Source organism: Peromyscus californicus, unplaced genomic scaffold (genome assembly GCF_007827085.1).
Source record: "Peromyscus californicus insignis strain IS unplaced genomic scaffold, ASM782708v3 Scaffold_24__1_contigs__length_46423439, whole genome shotgun sequence".
NCBI classification, from domain to species: domain Eukaryota; kingdom Metazoa; phylum Chordata; class Mammalia; order Rodentia; family Cricetidae; genus Peromyscus; species Peromyscus californicus.
In genome coordinates this window covers 9,547,839-9,571,570 of record NW_026294535.1, presented here as the reverse complement: position 1 = coordinate 9,571,570, position 23,732 = coordinate 9,547,839, and the positions used below count along the sequence as shown (strand labels likewise).

The 23,732-nt window shown below is 43.4% G+C and overlaps 1 protein-coding gene and 1 non-coding gene across 3 annotated transcripts in view; one reads left to right on the top strand and one right to left on the bottom strand.

Moving 5' to 3' along the window:
• Window positions 1-23,732, top strand: part of Apaf1 (apoptotic peptidase activating factor 1) — an 88,235-nt gene that overhangs the window by 58,025 nt on the left and 6,478 nt on the right. For both annotated transcript variants that reach the window (XM_052753103.1, XM_052753102.1), the window contains 7 exons: window positions 1,194-1,319; window positions 3,237-3,356; window positions 7,565-7,681; window positions 10,143-10,268; window positions 18,255-18,374; window positions 19,570-19,695; window positions 22,110-22,235. In XM_052753103.1, the coding sequence (XP_052609063.1) occupies window positions 1,194-1,319; window positions 3,237-3,356; window positions 7,565-7,681; window positions 10,143-10,268; window positions 18,255-18,374; window positions 19,570-19,695; window positions 22,110-22,235 (861 nt within the window). The remainder of the gene's footprint in view (window positions 1-1,193; window positions 1,320-3,236; window positions 3,357-7,564; window positions 7,682-10,142; window positions 10,269-18,254; window positions 18,375-19,569; window positions 19,696-22,109; window positions 22,236-23,732) is intronic.
• On the bottom strand, window positions 13,131-13,232 carry LOC128120129 (U6 spliceosomal RNA). Its single transcript, XR_008221779.1, has one exon. It is a non-coding gene; the product is annotated as a U6 spliceosomal RNA (small nuclear RNA).

The window sequence follows — 23,732 nt, the reverse complement described above, 5'->3', positions numbered from 1 at the left end:
TCATAGAGTAGGTCTGTAATTGAGAGTGTAGTGAGAGGAACTCGGGCACATGTGGTTCTTCATTAGACTGGAGTGTATTTGAGGGAGTACAGCAGAACCCAGGACACATGCAGCCGGGATGGCGGCAGACTCGACAGTTTGTAATAAGCATGGACAAGAAGAGCAATGTGTTCATGCTACAGTTAGTGTGCTCGTTTACGGTAGGCTTTTGCAGCCAGTTCACATGAAGGTTGGATGACAGTATTAGAGGGAAATGATCCTTATACGGAAGCTGCTTATGTTCATCCTATTATTTTCAGATTTATTTTAAAAGAGGTAAAACATGCATGACTCCAGATTCAAAGTGTTATAGTAAGTTATTTTCAGAGAACTCTCACTGTCATTGTTACCTCTTCCCTCCCTCGTTCTTCCGTCTCATAGGCAGCATCTTCTTGCATATCTAAGCAGATTTCTGTGTGCACCCATATGCTTGTCTATATCCAGCTCCATATATTTATTTTTCTATTTTTTTTAAAGACAGGATCTCATGTAGCTCAAGCTGGCCTCAAATTTATTATGTAGCCAAGGATGACCCTGAGCTTCTGATCCTTGGGCCATCATGTTGGGTTTTATATGGTGTTGGGGACTGAACCCAAGGCTTTTGTGCATGCTAGGCAAACACTTTACCAACCAAACCACATCCCCAACATCTAATTCTTAAATAAAAGGTAATATATGTCTTCATTTTTTTCCTGTTAACAGTATATCATAGAGCTTAGTTATTTGGGGGGTATTTTTCTCATTCCATTTTGCATAGTGTCCCATTATGTGATTAATTACAATATATTCAGTTAGTCTCCCTGCTGCCTTTAAGGTGTTTTCCTTATGTACAATATATTCATGACATTTTGTGTGTGTGTGTGTGTGTGAGTGTGTGTGTTGTAGAGTGAACCCAAGGCCTTGTGTTCACTAAATATGAGATGTACCAACTGAGCTATACCCACATGGCAATTTTTGTTATTTCTGTTTATTTACTATTAAAAATATAGTTGTTATAAGAAATCATCTTATGCATAAGCCAGTTTTAAATATTGATAATGTGTTTTGGGGCTTTATTTGTAGAAATAGTATTGCTGAGTCGTTCTTGTTATTTTTAATATTATTATTTTTAGTATTCTTGTTATACTAAACTGTGTTCTTTGTTTGTTCTGTAGTTGTGGAATATAGATTCACATTTAAAGGTAGCTGACTGCAGAGGACATTTAAGTTGGGTTCATGGTGTGATGTTTTCTCCTGATGGGTCATCATTTTTGACAGCTTCTGATGACCAGACAATACGGGTGAGAAATACTGAGATTTTCATTTTAAACATTTGGTTTTTTGTTTTGTTTTTTCCAGACAGGGTTTCTCTGTGTAGCCCTAGCTGTTCTGGAATGTACTCTACAGACCAGGCTGGCCTCAAACTCAGAGATCCACCTGACTCTGTCTCCTGAGTGCTGGGAGTAATAGCATGTGCCATCACCTCCCCTGCTTACCCCCCACTCATTTTAAACATTTAAACTAAATTTATAGAGAGATAAATTGTTGGGGAGTCAAGTTGATTCTATCAATCTCATTCATTCAGACATTTCATTGAATGTTACTGTGGGCTGGGTGCTGGGCAAAGTTCAGTGAGTAAATTGTTTACACTTACTACATAAGATTCCAGGGAAGACTTTTGACTTCTTCCTCCTTAGTTCTCATATTTAATTATGTGATAATTCTCATAGCTCATTTATTTTACCTATTAATTTAATTGTCATTTATCTCTACTTTTCTGTTCCTACTGTTCATGTTCAGATCCTCATCATCTATTACCTCTCTGGTATTAGGCTCTCAGATCCTCATCATCTGTTACCTCACTGGTATTAGGCTCTGCCTTGTTTCCTTTCTTACTTTACAGCTGTGTCCAAGATATTTTCCTTATGTACAATACAGTTTCACTATTATTTTGAGACATACCCACATTTCTGGTTACGTCATTTTTGCTCAAAAACAGATAGTGGCTCTTTTGCTCGTCAAGGAAATAGATACTTGTAAGTCTACTGTTCAGATCCTCCACAGTAGGATCTCATTTGGTCTCAGTCTGTCCTTTAGTTTAGCATTTCCCAAATACCCTGCTTCTTTTCCTTTCCTTCCATAGCCTCTTACTCTTGGAGACCTTACTTTCCTGACTCTCTACTTGTTGAAATACTCACCACCCTCAGGTCTGCTCAAGCTCTCTTTGTTTCGGGAAATATCTGTTTCTTTAAGGTTATGTAATTCTGCTGGGCGGTGGTGGCGCACACCTTTAATCCCAGCACTCAGGAGGCAGAGGCAGGCGGATCTTTGTGAGTTCGAGGCCAGCCTGGTCTACAGAGCGAGATCCAGGAAAGGCGCAAAGCTACATAGAGAAACCCTGTCTTGAAAAAACAAACAAAAAGATTATGTAATTTTGTGTCACTTTGGATTGATGCCAATTAAATTCTGACTTAAAAAATAGATTTGATTTAACTCTGTATTTCCAGTGTCCCATTGCCCCCGATTTATTTACATATTTTAGAATTACATCTAGCTGTTTGAGTCCAGGAATCCTAGTCGGTGCTGGTAACATCAAAGACAGTGCTTTGTACAAATCATAGCTAAAATTTGTTCAGTGCTACTGTAGGTCAGACATCGTACAAAGTACTGTGTATGTACTGATTTACTAATTCTTATAATAGAAAGAGAGCGTGAAAACTTAGGTCCAGGGAAAGCCCAGAAAGGCCTGTGCTACTTAATGTGCCATCTTACTAGACTTGACTTAGACTATACATCACTCAGTGCTTCCTTCTGTAAAAGGAAGGAAAGAAAACAAGAGCAAAGCACAGATTGTTTAGTGATCTGTTCATCACGCACTGCTGTAAGCTCTGTGTCTTAGTGTAGATGGGTGTCAGCCAGTGCTCACCTTCATCAGGGTGACCTCCCTAATGTCACAGTTTTGTTAAAGTAGAGCTCCCAGAGACATTTTGACTGCAGAGCCCACAACTCATGTAATAGTAACTATTTTTTACTATAGGGTGTGTTAATCAATATTTCTTGTTGTTATATAGTCTAATAGGTGAGCTTTTTATATCTTAGGCATTTTAATTGTGAATCATGATTTGTTATCTTGCTTTAAGACGAAGAGTCGTCTTTATAGTATCTCAGAGTGGGGACTGATAACATCTAGTTACTTATTTTCTTTATCTCTTACTCAGGTCTGGGAGACCAAGAAGGTGTGCAAGAACTCTGCCGTAGTGTTAAAGCAGGAAATAGATGTTGTGTTTCAAGAAAATGAAGCCATGGTCCTCGCAGTTGACAACATAAGAGGCCTACAAGTGAGTATGTTTTAGGAAATGTTAGAAACATTGTTTTGGTTGAACTCATCCCTTCTTTTTTTCTGTTTTTCTAGGATCAAGCATAATTGTATGGTTCTAAAAGGTGCCTGCTAGGCGTTAGTTGAGTTGAGGTTTGGATATGCCAGTATTCAGAATTAAATTAGATGCTATTTTAAAAAATGGCTTCCTCTTATTTAACCTCGTTTCTCTCTTGCTGTCTGCGATCCCTTCCCTTGATTTGCATGGGGTCTTGAGAATACCACAAAGACAAACTAGAACTTGTTTACCACAGCGATTTGGATGTGTCTGATGGGGTGAATAAGGGGTGAACACACCAGCTGAAGCATTTTTTCCAGGGGAAGGAAAATAGGGCCTTTGAAAGAACAAAAATCGTCTTCAGTGGAAACATCTCACTCATCAGAGCAAGGCGTAGGGGGCTGGACTTCACAAACTGGAGCATTCCTGCTCACTAGTGCACTTACACATTTGGTCAGTAATATTTGAATACTTACTAATCCTGCAGAAGGAAGGGGTTGTGCTGATACTATTAGAATAACTATATTGCTAGGGATCCAGATAGCTTAGGCCGATCGCCCTCTGGTCCCAAACAACAGTCTCATAGGCCCAGTGACAGAGGAATGGTATTTACAAGCCTCTGAGCAGTTGTAATAGAGCTGGCGGATGACCTAAGGAATGTTGTCATCCAGCAGGTCAGCGCCACTGAGTAGAGTGGCCTCTGAATAGAAGTCCAGTGCAGTTGGCCCCAGCTGGATAGAGACGTCCTGGAAGTGGGGGTGGCATTGCAGGTGTTGTAACAGGAAGAACGCTCACTTCACACAGGAGATTGTCTTCAGGATGGCTAATACAGAGCACTGGATGGTAGACCTTCATAGGAGACGCCATTGTGAACAGCGGAGTGACAGTGAATTGTGGTGAAGGGAGGTGCTAAGGGCAGCAGCCAGAGAAGATACGGCGCTGGCATCAGTGTGGATCTTAAATAAACTAGCAAGTCATCACCTCTTGCCCTGAGATTCTCTTGAGAGAGAGGCTTGGAGAGAGAAGACAGAAACCCTATCGTCGTTGAGGATTAACCATCCTCGAAATGATTTCTTATATACCTTAGGCCTATCATTAACTCTTAGATCAGAAACACCGTCTCTATTGATCTCATTTTTCCCCGTGTGGCACTGGGGGTCAGACCTAGGGCCTGTGCTTGTGAGGCAAGTGCTCTAACACTGAACCATACCTCCAGCCTTTGAAATACCTTGTGAGTCTCTAGGAAAGGGCTTAGCACTGATGATCTGATCTGTTGGATTTTCCTTTTCTTTTAAAAAATTTGTCTATTTTTATTTTATATATTCAAGTGTTTGCCTGAGTATATGTATGTATTCCATGTGTGTGCAGTGCCCACAGAGGCCAGAACTGTATCTCCTGGAGCTGGAGTTACAGACCATTTGAGTTACCATGTGGGTGCTGGGAACTGAACCCCGTCCTCTGTAATAGCTCTTCTTAACCACCGAGCCGTCTCTGCAGCTCTGGATTTTATTTTTCTTGAACATTTATTTTTACTGAACACAGGGAACAAGGGCACTTGTGACAGGATGGGACAAGACAGTAAGGTAGAGCAGGAGAGGACAAACACTGAGCAGCTGGGGAGAGACCAGCAGACGCGGGGCGGCTTGGAGTGTTAAAACCTGAGTGCTCGGGCTGGTGTGGCAGAGGAGACCCCGTGCAGGACCAGACTAGTCCCAGCTGGCTCTGTGATGGTAACTAGACTTGTCACCTTTAAAGCCCTTTCCTCTTCAGCAGTCGGTGAGCTGGTTAGAGGTCAAGGCAGAGTCTAAGTTCAAGATCCCTATCTGGGAGTCCGTTGTTCATGGCACGTGGGAACTTGTCTTCAGCTGTTTGGGTTTTAGAGCCAAGTTATAAAGCATCTTTAAATTCGTCTTGATTTGTATTTTATAAGTTCACATACCAACTTCGAAATATGATGATCAGTGTTCTGTATTTATGGGATGAATGTGGATAGGAACTTGCATGTGAATTCCTTGCTTACTGGTTTTTTAATCGACTGAGGCTTTGGCTTGGGATATTTCTATTGTAGTTCTTTCCAAGTTCATTGTTCCCAGGCTTGTATTTTTTTAAAATCAAATCTATGCAGCCATTCAGTAACAGTTGTCATAACCAAAGGATGATGAGGTTGCCTGACTAAAAATGGTATCTCACTGTATGTCATGGTCTGCAAGAGGTTACAGGACAGTTTAACTGACAAATAGTAGTTCCATTAAAGTAATTGCAGAATTTTTAAATTGTGAATTAAAAGAAGTTTTAAACTTGCTTTTTGTGGAGGAAGATACTTAGTTTTCATTTCAGTCTTTTAAGAAAATATTGACAGTTTTATACATGTGTATAGTGCATTTTGATCATGTATACCCATTACCCTCTCTTATCTCCTTCCCACTCCCACTGAACCCCCTTTCTCCAAGTTGCTCACCTACTTATGTGTGTGCGCACGTGCGCGCGCGTGTGTGTTTGAGTGTGTGTTTGAGCGTGTGTGTGTGTGTGAACAGGATTGGGGGTTGTTACTGGAGCGTGGCAGTTAATCAGTGATGACGCTGCTGAAGGAGATGACTTCCTCTCCCTGGTAACTGTCACCCCTCATGGAGGGATAGTATCTCCCAAGCCCCTCGCCCATTAATAATGGATTTGTTAAGGGACCTAATCTCATGTAGATATTATGGAGGTAACCATAGTTACTGTAATTTTGTACATGCAATGGTCGTGTCATACCTAGGAGACAGCGTTTTACAACACACTTCTTCATTACCTGGTTCTTACATTCTTTTAGTCCCTTCTTCCATGATGTTCTTAGAGCCTTGGAGGGGGTGATATAGATGTCCTATTTAGGCTAATACTCTCTGGTCACTGAATTCTCAGCACTGTTACTAGTTATGGGTCTCTGCATTAACTGCTTCCCATTGCAAAAAAAGACTCTTTGACCAAGGCTGAACGCAGCATGAATTAGTTTGTGGGTATAAAAATAGACATTTATTCTGTTCAGAAAGCAGTTTGACAACACATCTGTTGAGCAAAATGGCAGTGGTAGGTTCCCAGCTTAGGGCCTGTGACCTCCTCAGCCGCGGGCTTTTGATCCCAGGTTTACAGTGCCAGGCATGAATTCCCTTTACGGAGCAAGCCGCAGATCAAGGGAGAGAGGTTGGTTGTCCCGGTAGCGGTCATACCACTGTTGCACAGCGCTAGCAGGTCTGTGTTGTGTACTGAGTGGCCGCAGCTGCGGGGAGCATCGACGACTCTCTTCCCCAGCAGCCTGCAGTAGTTTATCTTGATTTTAAATATCTAATAAATCAGAGAGTTTTGGGCAAACTGTTATAAAGAAAAAGCTACATATTACTAATTAACCTTATAATCAGTATAGCTGAAACAGTTTTATTGCATGTGCCATGCTGAGAAATAATTCAGATTTTTAGATCATAACACTAAGTTAGAAAGGTATCTGTAATTGATTTAAGCTTGAGAAGTATTTCCTGAGGTCTGGTCTTTTAATTGAGGTGCTAAGGCACTTCAAATTAACATTAGGTAGAGGTTATAAAATTGGATAATCTTAGTTTAAATATTGCAAGTCCAGTGACATGAATTGTGCTTTCAAGTTTCTTCTGTAAGATCTATCTCCCCACTCCTAAGAAAGAAAGAATCTTAATTTATCCTGATTTGTGAGTGACTCGGAGTATATAAGTTTCAATTTGGACTTACCATTGTGTGTAATGTCTGTCTCAATCCTGTTTCACGGCCCCTTTGAAGATTTCAGAAAAGTGTATTATAACAAATGATAACCCTATTAAAAACAGGCTTTGTGGAGAAATAAAAGACAGAATACGGGGCTAGCTGTGAGACTGCCTATCACACAGATGTGTCTCAGGTGGTGGGCACAGCAGCTGCTTTTCAAACCCTTTTAAAGCTTGTTTTATTTTATGAAAATGTATTTGAGCCCCATAAGAGGAATAAAATGAAAGCATCAGATGCTAAATACAGCTCCTGAGTTAGGAGTCAGTCTTTGTTTTTTTCCCTGAGAACTCTTGGTTATTTTCCATGCTTGCTTTTATTTTTCAGTTGAAGTCTGTCTTCTGAAGAATAGCAACAGAAAGATGCACACCCCAGCTAATGACTGACTGTGCCTTTTTTTCCATTAGCTCATTGCTGGAAAAACGGGCCAGATTGATTACCTGCCGGAAGCTCAAGTGAGTTGCTGCTGCCTAAGCCCCCATCTTGAGTATGTTGCGTTTGGAGATGAAGATGGAGCCATTAAGGTACTCAGTTCTAGTCTTCAGAGCTGTGACTAGAGTTATGTGTAATCATCTGCTGGGCATTGCACACCCATGTACCAGACAGATCTTTCTGTCATCTAGTGGTCATTATTCCATAGACTGTGCATCTTAACCTGGTTAGTGTTCTCCTCACGTGACCTTTGCCTCTGTTTCTCGAGCTTTCTGTGTTTCTTATTTTCTGTCTAGTTGTTTTACTATTTTATTCATATTTTAAAAAACTAAACAGGTTTAACCAATTATACAAAAGCATTTCCCCCTCTTAGAAATAGCCATGTGATGTCATTTCCAGGTTCTTGAGAAGGTCAGCACAGGGCCCTCTGTGTCCACTGTCCTGTCTACATTTCTACATTTGATGTTAGGTGTATACCTGTCCACCACCTGAAATCCTGAACTTACTCAGCAAGACAAAATAAATAAAAAGAATCAGGGGCTGACCCAGGAAAGGTATTATAATGAAAATCATTTTGTATAAAAATATTCTGACCTTTATCCCGCGCAAAGCTCATCGCTTGTTATCTAGGTGCATAACTTTTAGAGACCATTGGTTCTTGTCATTTTTCCTCACCCAGGCTTCTGGGGATTGATTCCTAGTTTAGTAAGACTGTGACATTAGCCACATTTATTTTACCATGGGTTCCTTTTCATAAGGGATTACACAAATGTTCTTCGGGTCCAGCTATCCCACAAGAGGAGACTAAAGCTTGTACACACAGTGAAGAGGAGGTGATGTCAGACTGCCAGGTCTCCCTTGGCAGCCACAGTGCTGTGCATTCAGTTAAGATTACAGCAGGTGTCTGACAATTGTTTGTAAAGACAGGACTATTGGAAAACTACAGGTTTCCTTATTTCTCCCAGCCCCCGTTTTTGTACTGCTGTGTAGTATTTATTTTGAATGGGACCATGGTTTCCTTTTTACTGTGTTGCCAACTCAGCATCTTACTCTTTCTGCTTTTTACCATTTTAGCACATTGAAACTGCCTTTCAGGTAGTTAAAAAAAGAAGAAGAAAAAACACCTCATAAGACGTGTGTGCTTTGGGGCTGGAGAGATGGTCCCGAGGTTAAGACACTTACTGCTCTTTCAGAGGACTTGGGTTGATTCCCAGTACCCACATGATGACTAACAACTGTCTGTAGCTCCATCCCCAGGGCATGTAAGGCTGTTTTCTGACCTCCACAGGCATCAGGCGTACATGTGGTACACTTACATGCATTCAGGCAAATGCTCATACTTGTAAAATAAAAGCAAACCTTTAAAAAGTTTTAAAAAATCCATATATCTTTTTTCTACCTTCTTCCTCACAATCCTCACATAATATAAATTATGAACCGTGTAAGAATGCCAACATCTGGCTATTTTGATTGATTTTTAATGTTTAAAATGGCAGTTTCAAATGGTCCTGCCTAGCAGCTACTGTTTACTGTTCCAGATGTTCCCAGACATCCATCATCCTGGATATTAGATGCTGTGGCTCTTGTTTTACAGATGTCTCATCTCCTAATTTCCACAGCTTTCATGAGTGGCAGAGCCTTGTATTCCGGTGTAAGTTTCTGAAGGAATTGCTCAGCAGTCATTGTGACCCTGCTTCCTTGTAGGAACACTGTCTGCCTGTCCCTCTCCCTTGAGAAGGCCCCAGTCACACAATTCCTCTTTGCTTTTTTGAGGGCTCATTTCCCCTGCAATGTATGGGTTAGATTTCTAGAATCTTGTGTTACAGCATCATCTAATAGATCATTTTAACTTGGGCAAATAAAAATACACACACATGCAATACATCCATATGAGTTCACTTGAAAGCACTTTTGATATAGTCGCCATGTTTTGAGTTTGTGTTACAACGTAAACACTTTTGTACATGTGTGTTTACAGGCCACAGTATGGTGTGGAGGTCAGAGGCTAGCTCTGTCGGGGCGTCACTTCTCTCCTTCCAGCCTGTGGTCCTGGGGTCAAACTCAGGTTCTTTCTCGCTTATGCAGCGAGCGCTTTGTCCACGGACCCCTCCCACAGCCCTGTTACCACTCTCTACATCTCTGTGTTTGGCCTTTCAAAGGCTTGTTATCGGCGTGCTGCCCTCCAGTCTCCCCATCGCCCCTTCTCCCTTGGCGTCCTTTCTCTCCCCTCATTTTTTCTTCCTTGATGAAGAGCTTGCCTTGGTTTATCCAGGGTTTTTATCCTTTCTTCTTTCTCATTGTCGTAAATTACCATTTTATTTTGGAGGCTGAGCCGGGATTGTCCCTTGGTTGATGACTCAGGTAGTTGAGCACTCAGAAGAACCATTGGTTCCTAGCACCGTTCGGCCGTTCTGGTGCACGCTTGGTTGTATGGGGTGACCGGGGTGCGGGACATGTGTGCATGGCATATACATGTATGCATTGTGGGTGTATAGTGCCTGAATAGTGCTTAAGTTCTTTGTGTTAATTTTCGGTGGTTTTTCTGTTTTGAAGGTTATAGAACTTCCAAACAACAGAGTTTTCAGTTCTAGGACTGGGCACAAGAAAGCTGTGCGGCACATCCAGTTCACAGCTGATGGGAAGACCCTGATTTCAAGTTCTGAGGATTCTGTGATTCAGGTGAGAGGATGAGTGAACTAGCATCTGTACCGTTAGAGGGAGGAAGAAAGAACACTTCCGTATCGGAAGAGCACTGTGCTAAAGCTTGCTCACTTAAACCTACTATTTTGGGTGTGCATTCCCACTGTACACATAGGGTTTAGAGAGTCCATTCCTGTTTCATTTTTTTTGTGGGTGTGGCATGGTGGCAGTTCACTGAGAAGGTTGTTTCTTTTGCGTTAAGTATTCATTGGAATTCTTCCTGTCTTGATATTCATATTTACATGTGTAAATACATTTTTGCCACTTTTATGTAATTTATTCTCATGACTGAATTCTGACCAAATGCTTTGTTCTTTGTTCTTCTTTTCCTGAGACAAGGCCTTGCTATGGAGACCAAAACGGCCTAGAACTTGCTTTGTGCAGACCAGACTGTCTTTGAACTTTCGGCAATCCTCCTGCCTCTGCCATGTGGGTGCTGGGGTTGCAGACATGTACCACCATGCCCAGCTCCAATTTACATGATCTTATTAAGAATCATATTTATTGTGGTGATAAACTTTTGCCAAAAAAAAAATTCACTTTTATTAAGTTCTAGTACACATACTTCAAAAGTACTGTGGCAGTACAAGGCTTGCTGGGGCAGTTAGACCTCCCCCATTTCTTACTCTTCAGAACTATCACCGGTGGCTTTTAGATATTAGGTATTTTTAGATCTTTCAGATCTTGTCTTTGATGTTTACCTTCATGCCTCCATATGGCATGCTTGTAGTGCTGTTTCTAATTTTCCACTTGGGGAATTGCTGACTTCCTAATAGTGAGGACTTAGCATTTGTTCTCCCCACTCCTGTCTCCAGCACATGTGCATGTGTGCATGTACCCCGAGCCGTTTATCAGACCCGCCATCCCTGCAGTTCTGAGCTGTGACTGAGCAGACTGTACTAAAGGGTGTTATGAGTGCAATGCCTGTCTTTGTTTTCCTTAGTATAGGCTTTTTTTTTTTTTTTTTTTGCTTACAAACTGTATGGCTGTGGCAGGCTTCTTGCTAACTGTTCTTACAGCTTAAATTAATCCATTTCTATAAATCTATACCTTGCCATGTGGCTCGTGGCTTACTGGCATCTTCACATGCTGTTTCTCATCATGGCGGCTGGCAGTGTCTCTGACTCAGCCTTCTACTTCCCAGCTTTATTCTCCTCCTTGTCCCGCCTATACTTCCTGCCTAGCCACTGGCCAATCAGTGATTTATTTATTGACCAAACAGCAACACGCTTGACATACAGACCATCCCACAGCACTTCCCCTTTTCTTTTTTTTTTCCAAAAGGAAGGTTTTTAACCTTAACAAAGTAAAATTACATATAATTTGGGAATTTGGGCGTAGCTTCTCTTACTACTTCCTCCTGGAGGGGGGCGCTGAATCTTATGGGGACACAAAGAAAATTTTAGGATTATGGAATAGTCCATGAGGCTGTATTGTCTGAGCCAGTTGCCTTCAAACCCTTCTGGATGTTGAATCGTCTAGGCTCTTACTATGGAGCCAGGGTGTCCTGGAACTCCCTATGTGCTGGGATTACAGGTGTGCCCCACCACACCTCATGGTTGCAGTTCCTATCATAATAGAGTTTAGAAAAAGGTAGTCTTTGATTACGTGTGGCTGGAAATTATCTCACCTTAAAACTTTAAAGATATTGCTTCATTTTTTTTCTCCTAAGTTCCAAAATTTATATTGAGAAATCTAAAGCCATTCTGATTTTTTTGTTTGTCATTGAGACAGGATCTCACTATGTAGCTCTGTCGGGCCTATGACTTGCTCTGTAGACCAGGCTGGCCTTGAAGTCACAGAATCCACCTGCCCCTGTCTCCCAGTGCTGGGATTAAAGGCGTGCACCATCATTCTAGGTTTTAAATCTTTCTAGAAGATTTCAAAGTCTTCTCTGTGGCCTCAGAATTTTGAAATCACTTCAGTCTTGTTATGTAGCCGAGGTGGGCTTTGACCTCAGAAAGACCCACCTGCCTCTGCCTCTTGAGCACTGGGGTAAAGGTGTGCTCCACCACGCCCCATCCTAGCTAGTTCTACTTTTGGGTCATACTCCTGGCTTTACTTAGTACATATTTCTTGTGCTGGCAACATTTAACTATGCCATTAAAAACTATTTTTTTAAAAACCAATCTTGCTATGTTCTGTCTTTGTGAAGATATAGGATTGGAATGAAATTTGGCTTCAATACAGAAACTTTATTATAAGCTCCCATGATGCTTCTTTATTAGCTGTGAAACTCATATAATAGTCATATTTCTTCCTCTCCAGATGTCTTTGAAATGAGGGAAACTTAACTACATCAGATAAATCCTGTTGGGACATTGTATGCGGTGTGAACTTAAATTCATAAGATTTTATGACCTGTTTGTAGATATTCTCAGCCAGAGGGAGAAAGAATTTTTAGAATAAGAGTTATTTTTAGAAATACAAGTTGTATTTCATCTTTTTCTGGACTACTCAGAATGGTTTTTACATATACAGGGCTTTTAAAAGATGTCTATTTTATGTGGGTGCTCACACTCATGCATACCATGGAGTCATGTGAGCTCATGTGGAGGTCAGAGTACAATGTGCAGTAAATGGTTCTCTTCTATCATGTGGAGGTCAGAGTACAGTGTGCAGGAAATGGTTCTCTTCTATCATGTGGATTCCAGGGATGCAACTCAGACTGTGAGCCTTAAAAAACATGGGCTACTGCTGGATGTGGTGCTGCACACCATTAATCCAAGCATTTGGCAAGCAGAGACAGGGGGATCTCTGTAAGTTCAAGGCCAGCCTGGTCTACAAGGTGAGTTCCAAGATAGCTGGGAATACATAGACCTTTACTTAAACAACAACAACAAAAAAGTGGACTGCTTCATGAATTTGTATGTCATTTTTGCACAGGGTCCATGCTAATCTTCTCTATGTAGTTCTGATTTAGTATGTGTGCCGCCAAAGCAAGCATTTACAGGGTTGTTATGGTTCCTATAATGAAACGCTTTGTAGGTATTTCTAAGAAATGTTGGATTGAGGGCTTTGTTTGTTTTTTTTGTGTCGTGATCTTTTAAGTCTGCATGTCATGTAGTTCAGGTTGGTCTTGAACTCACTATGTAACCAAGGCTGGCTTTGAACTCTTGATCCTTCTGCCAGAGCCCAAGTTCTAGGAATACGGTGTGTGCTGCCATACCTGGCTTTGTTTTAGTAAATGACTGAATGGAGTTTTGTATCCCCAGCCTGAGACAGGTTTAGGGAATCTCTGTCAAGTTTAAGTCATTGCTAGAATTGGAAGAATAATCCCACCTGATGCTGGCACTGAACATTGTGGGAACTGAGTCCTGTTTTGGTAGCTTTTGACTCTTTACCTTGAGGTAAATGAAGTGCATGTATTAACTATGCCTACCTGATCCATAAAAACATGTTGGTTCTTACAGGTATAAGAAATCTAGTATTTATTTACTTACTACTGTTTTTGTGTCTTTCTGTTGGGGTCTTGATGTATAGCCCGGGTTGGCTTCAGACCTGTGGTTCTTCTTCCTCGACCTTCCCCAGTGCTCCGTTTATAGGCATGCCCAGCCAGCTTTTTTTTTTAATTGAAATTTATTTCAGTAGTTGAAAAAGTTCTATAGTGTGTATACTCACAAAAGTTATTGATAATGGTAGACGTCCCGAAGTTCAACTTCAGTGCAGTTGAACAATGCTAGTGGAACCTTGTCTGTTATACCAAGGTGAGTCACCTAACACAGCATGTGTGAGTCCAGTGAAAAGCACCACGTTGTTGCCTTGTCAGAAAGTGTCTTTGAGACAGCTGCTAATCTCCTTTCGGGGCTCTTTGTCGCGCATGCTCAGGAAAGCTCTCTGGTTTCCTGAGTAGAGAGCAGCAGGAAGAACCTAGTCAGGATGCACTTTGAGTTAGGCACAGCCTAGACTGTTAAGACGGGAAGAGTGAGATGAGCAGCCATTGACCCTCAAGTCTGCTCAACCCAGAAAGAAAGGAGGGAGCCAGGACATTCCTAGTGGAAATGGCTTAGGGGTATGCCTCGTCATACAGGGTGCCATGACCTCTTGGTATGATTTGGGGAGCCAGAAAAGTCCATGTCACTGCACCTTACCACAGTCCCCAGCATGTATCATTGAGTTCTTAGAATGCTGAAATTTCTGACCCACCCATGCTCCTTTAGAACACTGTCACTTCTAGTACCTCTTCTGCAGTGACTCGCTGGCACACAGCAGCTCCTAATCCTGGTGACCCCGATATTTGAATGTCCCCAGCTGGAAGACAGGAAGAGATAGATCCAAGAGCCAAGGCCCGGTGGGGAAGATGGCTGCTGTGTGTGGCAGAGACCAAAGGAAGGGAAGTAGGATTCAGCATGGGTTTTATAGTTTTGCCTAGCCGGCTAGGAGAGGGCTTGAAGTTATCTCTGCACTGTTTGCCATGCGCGCAGACCAGAGCCAGAATGTTGATGGTGCACATGGCTGTGGTGCTGATGGTGCTCGTGGCTGTGGTGCTGATGATGGTGCACATGGCTGTGGTGGTGATGATGGTGCACGTGGCTGTGGTGCTGATGATGGTGCACATGGCTGTGGTGGTGCTGATGGTGCACGTGGCTGTGATGCTGATGATGGTGCTCGTGGCTGTGGTGGTGCTGATGGTGCTCGTGGCTGTGGTGGTGTTAATGGTGCACGTGGCTGTGGTGCTGATGATGGTGCTCGTGGCTGTGGTGGTGTTAATGGTGCCCATGGCTGTGGTGGTGCTGATGGTGCACGTGGCTGTGGTGGTGCTGATGGTGCACGTGGCTGTGGTGGTGTTAATGGTGCACGTGGCTGTGGTGGTGCTGATGGTGCACGTGGCTGTGGTGGTGTTAATGGTGCACGTGGCTGTGGTGGTGCTGATGATGGTGCACGTGGCTGTGGTGGTGCTGATGGTGCACGTGGCTGTGGTGGTGTTAATGGTGCACGTGGCTGTGGTGGTGCTGATGGTGCACGTGGCTGTGGTGGTGTTAATGGTGCACGTGGCTGTGGTGGTGCTGATGGTGCACGTGGCTGTGGTGGTGCTGATGATGGTGCACGTGGCTGTGGTGGTGCTGATGATGGTGCACGTGGCTGTGGTGGTGTTAATGGTGCACGTGGCTGTGGTGGTGCTGATGGTGCACGTGGCTGTGGTGGTGTTAATGGTGCACGTGGCTGTGGTGGTGCTGATGGTGCACGTGGCTGTGGTGGTGCTGATGGTGCACGTGGCTGTGGTGGTGCTGATGGTGCTCATGGCTGTGGTGGTGTTGATGGTGCACGTGGTTGTGGTGGTGCTGCTGATGGTGCACGTGGCTGTGGTGGTGTTGATGGTGCACGTGGCTGTGGTGGTGTTAATGGTGCACGTGGCTGTGGTGGTGCTGATGGTGCACGTGGCTGTGGTGGTGCTGATGATGGTGCACGTGGCTGTGGTGGTGCTGATGGTGCTCATGGCTGTGGTGGTGTTAATGGTGCACGTGGCTGTGGTGCTGCTGATGGTGCACGTGGCTGTGGTGGTGCTGATGGTGCTCATGGCTGTGGTGGTGTTAATGGTGCACGTGGCTGTGGTGGTGCTGATGGTGCACGTGGCTGTGGTGGTGCTGATGATGGTGCACGTGGCTGTGGTGGTGCTGATGGTGCACGTGGCTGTGGTGGTGTTAATGGTGCACGTGGCTGTGGTGGTGCTGCTGATGGTGCACGTGGCTGTGGTGGTGCTGATGGTGCTCGTGGCTGTGGTGGTGCTGATGGTGCACGTGGCTGTGGTGGTGCTGATGGTGCTCGTGGCTGTGGTGGTGCTGATGGTGCTCGTGGCTGTGGTGGTGCTGATGGTGCTCGTGGCTGTGGTGGTGTTGATGGTGCACGTGGCTGTGGTGGTGCTGATGGTGCACGTGGCTGTGGTGGTGCTGATGGTGCTCGTGGCTGTGGTGGTGCTGATGGTGCTCGTGGCTGTGGTGGTGCTGATGGTGCTCGTGGCTGTGGTGGTGCTGATGGTGCTCGTGGCTGTGGTGGTGTTAATGGTGCACGTGGCTGTGGTGGTGCTGCCCCTCGGAGGCTTCTGCTCTCTGCAAGCCGTCTGCTCGCCTGTGGTCACTGGACTTTGACTTGCTTTCAGTCCTTCTTTTTCTTCTTTTTTCTTCTCTCGTACAACACATCCTGACCACAGCCTCCCTCCCTCCATCCCCCACCTCCCCTCTCCCCAGATCCATTCCTCCTCCTCCACTTCCCTTCATAAAAGAGCAGGCCTCCCAGCGATCGCAACGGAACACGGCATAACAAGATGAACTAAGTAAGACTAGGCGCAAACCCTTATATCAAGGCTGGGTGAGGAAACCCAGTAGGAAGAAAAGGGTCCTGAGCACCTCCTCTCCCACGGTTAGGAGTCCACAAAAACCCCAAGCCAAACAGCCACAGCGTGTATGCAGAGCATCTAGTGCAGACCTGCGCAGGCTCTGGGAATGCCACCTCAGTCTCTGTTAGCCGCTATGAGCCTTGCTTAGTTGATTCTGTGGGTCTTTCAATACTTTTCCAACCTTTTTTTTTCTAAATTCATTCACTGCATTTGAAAAGTTTTCAGTTTGTGAATCTATCTTTCTATCTTTTTCTTTCTCTCTCTTCCTTTTTTTTTTAAACAATTTAGTTTTATTTTATGTGCACTGGTGTTTTGCCTGCATGTATATCTGTGTGAGGGTATCGGATCCCCTAGAATAGGAGTTACAGACAGTTGTGAGCTGCCATGTGTGTGCTGGGAATTGAACCCGGGTCCTCTAAAAGAGCAATCAGTGCTGTTAATCACTGAGCCATCTCTCCAGCCACCCCTCTTTAAACTTTTAAAAAGGGTTATTTATTTTATGAGTGTTTGTCTGCATTTATGGATGTGTGATGTGTGTGTGCCTGGTGCCCTTGGAAGTCAGAAGAGGGTGTTGCATCTCTGGGAACTGGAGTTTCGGGTGGTTGGGAGCCACTGTGTGTGTGTGCAGGGAATGGAATCTAAGTCCCCTGCAAGAGCAGCCAGTGCTCTTCTGCCGAGCTTTCTTTCCAGCTCCTTCTCCTCTCACATGTTTGAGTGCTGGCCTCTGCCAGACCGTTTTGAAGGAGTCATTGTTTTGAATTTCACAATACTTTTACTTCAGTAGTAAAATCTTTATGTAAGTTTTTTTTTTCCCTTTTTGCGTCTTATTTCGTAAATTTGTTCATGGTAGGTCCTTGTTTGATTCACATTTGCCTTACTTGGAAACATGTTTGTTAAATTAAGTGAAGTCCAGAATTTAAAAGCCACTAAACACTGCTGCTTTGATTTAGTAATGGACGTTCTACATATTGACACGACATAGAGGTTTCTGTTCACTGCTGTGCCTCAGATGTTCCTGTTTGCTTGTTTTGTTCCAGTTGCTGGCACTGCTTCAAGTCTTCCTTGTTTCTCATGGCTAAGAGCCTCTTGCCTAAGCTGCATGTGAAATAATAGTGCCTACCGCTGCTGCTTTTATTTGAGAGTCGCATTAGGGGCTGTCTAAGACTTTGAAGCTTGGTAACTCTATGACCATGTTTTCACTTCCCTGGCTCACTGGACCTTCTGGGCAGTAGGGCGAGCTTCACTGGAGCCGGGGTCTGCAGACTCACCCCATGTGCAGACTGGGAATCTGCAGATATGTAATTGGGATAATTGTCTCTGGAAAATTTAATCAGAGGGTGAGCTCACTGACATATTGTGGGTTTTTTCTATCTTGTGGTTTAATTAACTACTCTCTAAGCAACTGAAGAAAACAAATGTTATTTAGGAGAAAAAGTGTTTTGTTTTGTCCCCCCATCAAGCTAATTAGCTTCAACTTTTTCTCTCTGTAAAACACAGATCAGTGTTTTTTGGTACTTCTCTGTTTGAAATACTGTGAAGATAAAAAGACTTTCGATGAGAGAATGCATACCTCTTTCCCGAGGGACATTATTGGGGGAGGTTTATGACAGACTTATTTCTTTGGTATTCAGGTATGGAATTGGCAGTCAGAGGACTATATCTTTTTGCAAGCTCATCAGGAAACAGTGAAGGACTTCAGGCTCCTGAAAAATTCAAGATTGCTTTCTTGGTCCTTTGATGGAACAGTGAAGGTAATTTGAATCCCAGATTTTTTAAATGTATTTTTTTTGTTTTTTAAATTATTTTATTTTATTTTACTGTGTGTATGGGTGTCTGGCTTGTATGTATGTCTGTGCACCACATTTGTGGTTGATGTTCTCAGAAGCTAGAAAAGAGCATCAGATCCTCTAGAACTGGAGTTAAATTCAGATGCCTGTGAATTGGGTGCTGACATTTGAACCCGGGTCCTCTTGAAGAGCAGTTAGGGATCTTTACTACTAGGCCATCTTTCCAGAACTGAGTACTAGATTTCAAAAGAATTTATACATACCTGTATGTATGTATGTATGTATTTTGAAATTGGATCTCACTATGTAGCCCTGGTTGATCTGAAACTTGATATATAGACCAGGCTGGCCTTGAACTCACAGAGATCCACCTGCCTCCTGAGTGTCTGCGACTAAAGGCTTGTGCACCACCATACCCAGCCCCAGATTGTTCTTTTAAAGAACACATTCTGATGTTGCAGTAATTATGTTGTGGCAGCTTTAAAGCACATGAATGTAAAGTAAGTGACGGAAGTGTCAGCACTTCACCTGTTTCCTGTACACTGCGGTCACTTACACCTGTCGTGTGTTTATAAGCATTCATACTGAAGGACACCTGAGAGAGCGGGACAGTTACTGCTCTAAAGCCTGCTTTGTGGATGTGATTTGTAGCGATGGTGTTCTTTTTAAAAAAGATGTATTTATTTTTATATGTATGAGCGTTTTGCTTGCATGTATGTCTGTGCACCGAATGCATGCAGTACCCACAGGAGCTGAAAGCAGTGGATTTCCTGAACTGGAATCAGATGGTTGTGAGTCACCTTGTGGGTGCTGGAAATCAAACCCAGATCCTCTGGGAAAGCAGCCGGTGTTCTTAACTGCAGAGCAGTCTTTCCAGTCCCCTCTCACCATCCCCTCACATCTCAAGGTGTCCATCTGCCCTTCCCCTCCCTCTCCTTGTTTTGTGATTCTAGGAATCAATCGTGAGGCTTTGTACATGCTAAGTGAACATTACCACTGAGCTCCACCCCCATCCTTTGTTGGCCTTGAACTTGTAGTCCTCCTGCTTCTGCTCCCCCTTACCTTGGGGGCACAGTTGTATTCCATCATGCATGACAAAAATGTCCTTAGAAGCATCACCTAATCTTTGCGTCACCTAATCTTTTTTTCCTCCCTTAAGGTATGGAATATCATTACTGGAAGAATAGAAAAAGACTTTATTTGCCATCAGGGTACAGTACTTTCTTGTGATATTTCTTCGGATGCTACCAAGTTTTCATCTACCTCTGCTGATAAGACTGCAAAGGTCAGTCAGTCACTTAAGTGTTCACATATAAAACATGCAGTATTGATTGTGTGTTATGAGTGTAAACAATGTAAGGCAGGAGAGTGACGGATTGTTTACATACCTATATCATCTGTATTTTTTTTAAGATTTATTTATTTATTATGTATAGTGTTCTGTCTGCATGTATGCCTGCAGGCCAGGAGAGGGCGCCAGATCTCACTATGGTTGTGAGCCACCATGTGGGTGCTGGGAATTGAACTCAGGTCCTCTGGAAGCCAATGCTCTTAACCACTGAGACATCTCTCCAGCCCCCATCTGTATTTTTTAAGACTTTATTTACTATTTTGTGTGTGTATGTGACAGATACAGGGAGAGAGAAGGAGCCTGCATGAGTCACAGTGTATGTGTGTAGGAGAAGTGGGTCCTTTCCTTCCACCTTGCTGAAGCAGGGTCTCTCATTGTTTCTGCTGCTTTTGCTGTGCTGTGCACTCCAGAGCCAGCAACTTCCAGGCGATTTTCCTGTTTCCACCTCCACCCTGCCTGAGGATGCTGGACGCACAGATGCAGGCCACTGCATCCAGCTTTTTACTCCAGGTTGGGTTGTTGGGCTTGTGAGGCCGGTGCACTGGCCGCATCATCTCCCTGGGCCTGTCTCATATTTTAGGACATGTGGTGCAGTCTCACTTGATCATCACATGATAGGTGTCATTGTCCCAGTTCTGCACGTATAGAAACTAAAGCTAGAGGGTCGTGTGAGCTGTCCTAGGCCACAAGCTCTTGGAGGATTCCCGTTAGCACTCATTTGGCATGGGATAGATTAAATGAATAACATTTAATCATTCTAATTCTCCTTTATGGAGAATTAAGATTAAGAAAAAGATTCTTAATTCTTAAAGTATTAAGAAAGAAAAAAATACTTTTTATTTATAACTAATCAAATAGAATCTCTGCTGTATATTATGTTCAGTAAAAGTAATTGAAAGGGGTGTAAGTACACACAATTTTTATTCACTTAGTGTAAATGGATACTTTTGAAATTCTCTGAATTACACTTCTAGCTTGGGGACTCAGCCCTCCATTCTCTGTCTTTCTTTCTTTCTTTCTTTTTTTTTTTTTTTTCCGAGACAGGGTTTCTCTGTGTAGCTTTGCGCCTTTCCTGGAACTCGCTTTGGAGACCAGGCTGGCCTCGAACTCACAGAGATCCGCCTGGCTCTGCCTCCCGAGTGCTGGGATTAAAGGCGTGCGCCACCACCGCCCGGCTCCATTTCTTTATTTTCCTCATCTTTGTTGTGACATCACTGTCTGGCTGTCTTTGTTCATTGCTCAGTTGCTCAGTGTTTTAGTTCCACCCACTTTTCCTTGTTTCCACAAGACCATGCTTTCTTCCCTGTTGACTGGTGGGCAGCTTCTTGGGCGATTCCTTCACGTAATTCTTTCTCTACCACTTAAGGTCTTGTGATAGCACCTTTCATGTGACGTTTTACAGGCAAGCTCTTAGACCCATTACTTCCTTTCTTTTCGGCCATTTCCTCTTTCTGCCTACCCCCACCTCCATCTTGGTGTGCAAGTTGTGACATGTCACTTTAGATTTGCATTTCTTGTTGGCTCTTCAGTGAAGCTTTGTCTGACTCTCAAGGAACATTAGCTGCTCTACCTTTGGAGTTTTCCTTCTGTTTTATTTGTGTTTTTTTGGGAGCATTTCAGCAGTTCACGAAGTATTCCTGAGCCTGCTTTCTTGGTGAAACCGTGAACTTCAAGGAAAGGGACTATGTCTACTTCATCTCATACCATAAATTCTTGGTTGGCCGTGCCTGGAACATGGTAATTTTTAGTGCGTCCTGGCGAAATGGTAGTAACAGAACCACAGAGAGAATAATGGAAGGAAAAGGAAGCAAAATGGGTCCGGTGATACACAGCTTTAGGGGCAGGAGATCTCTGTGAGTTCAAGGCCAGCTTGGGCCCCTGTCTCAAAATAAAAAAGACAGCATTTGTTGGGCAGTATGATGACAATCTTTTAAGAGCCTTGACTATCTGTTATGTCCTATGCAATCCCATCTAATCGTCACACCGTAGGAATCATTGTCCCCATTTTACAAGCACAGAAACTGAAGCTATCATAGGTCGCAAGGATTTAGTAGAGTGGACTGTCTGCCCCACCCTGTCAACTGTTCTTAACTAATTCTCTGTTCTTTGTGAGAGCATTAATACAAAGACAAGAAAGCCGACTCTGGTTCTTGAGTAATTGATTAGAGGGAAGTCCCAAAACTTGACAAGGTTGCGGTTGGAGCTGGGCATCTTGTGAAAGTATAGCCACCACCAAATGTTTGAACTTGCATGGGATTGACTTTTTGTCTGTGTCGTGCTTAGGGCAGGCCTTATAGATGTTTGAAGAGTGTATTTACCACTCCTAAACAATCCTCATTGCCTTCCAGATCTGGAGTTTTGAACTGCTTTCCCCACTTCATGAGTTGAAGGGTCATACTGGCTGTGTCCGCTGCTCTGCCTTCTCTCTGGATGGCATCCTGTTGGCAACCGGAGACGACAATGGAGAAATCAGGGTAGGCTGGGCCGACTGAGATAGTTTCTCCTTTAGCTTGGGCTGCCATTCTTCCCCACACTGAGGTTGCTTGTTTGATAGTTTTTTCAGAGGCTGACCAGAACTCCCTATTCAGCCTTGCCTGGCCTGACTCCAGGTCTTCCTGTTTTAGCCTAAGTCCTGTGATTAACACTGGAGACCTCTTTTAATGGGACAGGAATGCAGAGGTCCTAGGGTTTTGGTTGGATGGAGCATTCTTTGCTCTGTTTTGTGTGCACGCTATATTCATAGTCACCGTCACAGGAGGAAGAATGAATTTCAGAGTTAGTCAGGTAGCATTAAAGGTGCACACCTTTAATCTCAACACTCAGAAGACAGAGACAGGTACGTCTCAATTTGAAGCTAGCCTGGTCTACATAAAATGAGTTCCAGGCCAGCCAAGGCTGCATAGTAAGACCCTGTCTCAAAAAACAGACAGACAAACAAATAAACAAATAAAATAAAAAATAAATAACTGTCGTTTTCTACATACGTGAGTAGATATTTGCAGTTGGTTCTCTGCTGTTAGTTTGTGAACCGTTCACCTTAATTTTTAACATTAACTAAAGGTTCTTTTAGTGGCAGAATTTGGAGAAACTAGTTTTGTAAACCATTGGTTCATAAATGAATTGCAAATTCTGCTCTTCTCATTGTTCAAAGTAGAGACCTTTTTAGAACTCTGCTCATTAGTCAGCGTCTTTCTGGGGCTTGTTACAGTCCCCTTTGGGCTGTCTGTCTTTGTTAATGAAGATGTACTAAAGGTTCACATTTCTGTCAGGGGGTCCAAACGAGCAGCCAGTTTTTAATCCCCCCCGAACTTCTGAAGGTGCACATGTAAACTATGCCAGCTTCACCTAGAGAACAGTTTTCAGAGAGTTATGGCATGCTCTTCTTTTGTGTCTGGAAATAAAGGCTAGTGTCAAAAGTATTGCATGTAAAGGATCAGAGACCATTGAAAAGCAACCAGATTACTTGTGGTGTTAGAAGAATTGTAGAGAAAGTGAAAAACTTGGGCACTGGGATAGCTGCTGTGGTAACTAGTTTTGTTTTGTTTTTTAAATTTTCATTTTCTTATGTGTACCATGTTTGGTCTGCATCTGTGTCTGTATCACATGCATGCCTGGTAACTGAGGAGGTCAAAAGAGGGTGTCTGATTCCTGGGCACTGGAGTTACAGATGGTACAGATGAGCTGCCATGTGGGTTCTGGGAATTGAACCTGGGTCCTCTGGAAGAGCAGCCAGTGCTTTTAATTGCTGAACCATCTCTGCAGCCTTGGTAACCAGTAATTTTGAGAAGAATATTTTCATTTCTGGTGGTAGATTTGTTGTTTCTGTTTGCTTGCTTTTAAGGAGAGGCATTAAAACTCACAGAGGAGTAGGTATAATGCTGAGAAACAGGAGGGTTTGGACTTGCAGGGTTAGGGAGTCTACCAGGCCTTCCAGGAATGCCATGATTCCTTGGCTTTGGTCTTAGTCACAC